The sequence below is a fragment of the Aptenodytes forsteri genome, unplaced genomic scaffold (assembly GCF_000699145.1).
Source record: "Aptenodytes forsteri isolate BGI_AS27 unplaced genomic scaffold, ASM69914v1 Scaffold92, whole genome shotgun sequence".
Classification (NCBI taxonomy): Eukaryota; Metazoa; Chordata; class Aves; order Sphenisciformes; family Spheniscidae; genus Aptenodytes; species Aptenodytes forsteri.
Window position 1 is genome coordinate 298,405 of NW_008794581.1, and position 2,781 is coordinate 301,185.

The 2,781-nt window shown below is 42.9% G+C and overlaps 1 protein-coding gene across 1 annotated transcript in view; it reads right to left on the minus strand.

Moving 5' to 3' along the window:
* Positions 1–837: 837 nt before the first annotated feature.
* The window catches only part of CDK7 (cyclin dependent kinase 7), a 27,435-nt gene continuing 25,491 nt past the window's right edge, over positions 838–2,781 (minus strand). Inside the window, exon 8 of the mRNA XM_019470271.1 lies at positions 838–1,643. Within this exon, the coding sequence (XP_019325816.1) occupies positions 1,600–1,643 (44 nt within the window). The 3' untranslated portion in view covers positions 838–1,599. The remainder of the gene's footprint in view (positions 1,644–2,781) is intronic.

Sequence of the window (2,781 nt, forward strand, 5' to 3'; positions counted from 1 at the left end):
CCATAAACACTCAACCGTATCATCATCACAATCTGGATGGCAAATCCATGCAGGATGGCAGAAGTATTCTTTGAGGGTACCTGCCTACCAGCCTGGTCCAAACTGGAGGTTTCCCAAAACCAAAGCACATAGTTCACAACCTGTTGCCAAAGTCAGCTTAGTGTAGCTGTCAGTGTCCCTACTGAAGTGGCACAAATACCTTGTAGTCGGCAATAAACCACATTCCACTAATGCTTTCTAATGAAGAGTGAAATGCCCCCTCTCCTCCTCCCTTCTCTGCATACCATTCTGTTCTTATCACAGTAATGAATGCTGTTAGTGTGAAGGTTTCTGGGCACAATTTGAGCCAACAGCACTAGAGGAAGCGGTCACAACACTGATGGCCTCTGCGCTGACCACACATCAATCCTCTCAGAAAATCCTCGTGCAGGACCTGCCTGCCTGTGGATTTGATTCTTTGGAGGGAAGAGACAGAACCCTCCCCGCTCAACACCCTTGTCCTTTCATTTGAAAGAATAAGAGTTTCTAAAAGGAAATAAATAGAAATTTTCTGAATAAGTTGCTCACAAATAGAAGGAAAAAAAAGAGAAAATACTAGAACTGACCACAGAGATGATATGAGGCTAGTTCAATAGCATCAAAACTGAGATTTTATTCCAGCTTTACTTGGGGAAGCTTGAAAATGAGAAATTGGCATTATACGATGAACAAAGTTTGGCCAAGCAGAATTCTCAAGCTAGCAAGAACAGAGCTGCTTCTGGAGCCTTCCTGGTAGTGGTGCTGGGCTACAGGAGGAACAAATCTAATTCCCAGCAGGTCTTCGGGAAGACTAGAATAAACAGAAGGTTCTCCTAGGCAGTGCTGTATTTTGGAGCCAAAAAGAGACTGCAGCCATGCATGTCTTTTCCCCAGCCCCTCACACTACTGGATATCAGCAAAGTGTTATGTCAAAACACACCCTGCCAAAAGTGTTCAAAGCACTCAGTTTACCTCTCTGAGAAGTTTCTCTATCTCAGCCTGACCAGCTACATCCAGACCTATCCCTGTTTTATCCTGTGATTTTATTACAGCCATGTGGAGAGAATACCTTACCTCAGAGATGAAGCTGACATAACCGAGTATGAAATGCAAGGGGGAACAGAGGGATTCAAAGAAAAGCAGGCCTAACTATAGCCTTTTTTGTAATGATCCCGCCCTTCTCTCAGAGAAGCAAACGAGTATTAAAAGGTCACAGGTGAAAACTGCTCTGTAAAGGAATCATTACATTGGAGCACATGGAGCATAAACATTTGTGCACCAGAAGAAATGACTGAGTAGGAGTTAAGCGAGCAGTGTACGTGCAGTAAGTCAAGAGACCAAGAACAGTCACAAAAGCCAAGAACAAACACAGGTAAAAGCAAAGAACTGGCAGTGCTGCCTGGAGTGCTGACAGCATCAAAGCCACACCATGGATAAGAGCATACCACAAATGCAAAGCAACTACTGTATGTTACAACTCAATCTGGCCCTGAGCCTTCTTTGTCAAAACAGAAAGGCTGCAGGGATCACGCAGCGTTGGCACCAATCAAGAACCAGGGAGACAAGATGAGGATGTGATAGCTAGCAGTCCTTGTTCTCCATGCCACCACAAGTAATCCTGGTATCTGTGAGAAAATGAAATCAGTTTTGTTTAAAACAGAGAGCACCTTCCCCTTCTGTATTATGTGCTCATACAATGAGTTTTGCTACATTTATTGTGGCAACAAAGTGGAAGGAAGAAAACAAAGTTTTAATTCAATTATGTAAACAGTATCAGTACAATGCATAGAAGTCACTCAAATTCCATTCAGTCTCGAGGTAAGAGCCATCAAATTTGCAAAGAGAAGTACTAACCTTTCAGAAAGAAACAGCAGTAACTCATGATAAAAAGGTGGTAAGGGCCAAAGAACTGTCTCAACCCAAGAGAGAAGGCATTTAGATTGTGTTCCAGTTTGCACAAGCGTACAACTTAGACCTTTGCACAAGCATGCACATTGCAGGCTCAAGACAAACCATCCTTGATTGTTGTGGTTCTGAACAGAAGCCAAGTAGATTGCAGCAGCTGTATATTCAATGAGTTGGTGTGATAAAAGACAGATTGTCAAAGCTGAAGCATGATTAGCATAATATAAAGCTTACAAGGTAACCAAGTCACAAATTAAACAGTATTTAGATGACTAATTGCATATGATTGCATGTTAAGTTATACTCACCAGCAGTCCCAACTACTCCTTTGAGAGTTCTGACCTAAGTCACAAAAGTTAAATCAAGCTGTCCAAAAGCCTGAGATTAAGAAAAAATATTGTGCTCATCCTTTTTCTAATCTTACCTTACTCTGTGATGTACATACACTTTATCTATGCACAACACCACCATTAAGAGCAGGGCAATTTTAGTCCCTGACACAGGCAGCTTCATTCATGAACTCAGCTGAAAACAACTTACTGTATACCCTCACGGTATAGAACAGACCCCAACCGTACACACAGTGCACAGTATGCCAGATGAATTGCAGTGTGGGAGCTGGAAGGGAACAGCTCCTGAACTTATATTATATACAAGCATTGCTATTTTTGAGCATCTGCTGTGGTGAACACATGGCTTCATAGAATCATGGAATAGTTTGGGTTAGAAGGGACCTCTAAAGGTCATCTCATCCAACCCCCCTGTCGTGGGCAGGGACATCTTCAGCTAGATCATTTCGCTCAGAGCCCCATCCAGCCTGACCTGGAATGTTTCTAGGGATGGGGCATCCACCACCTC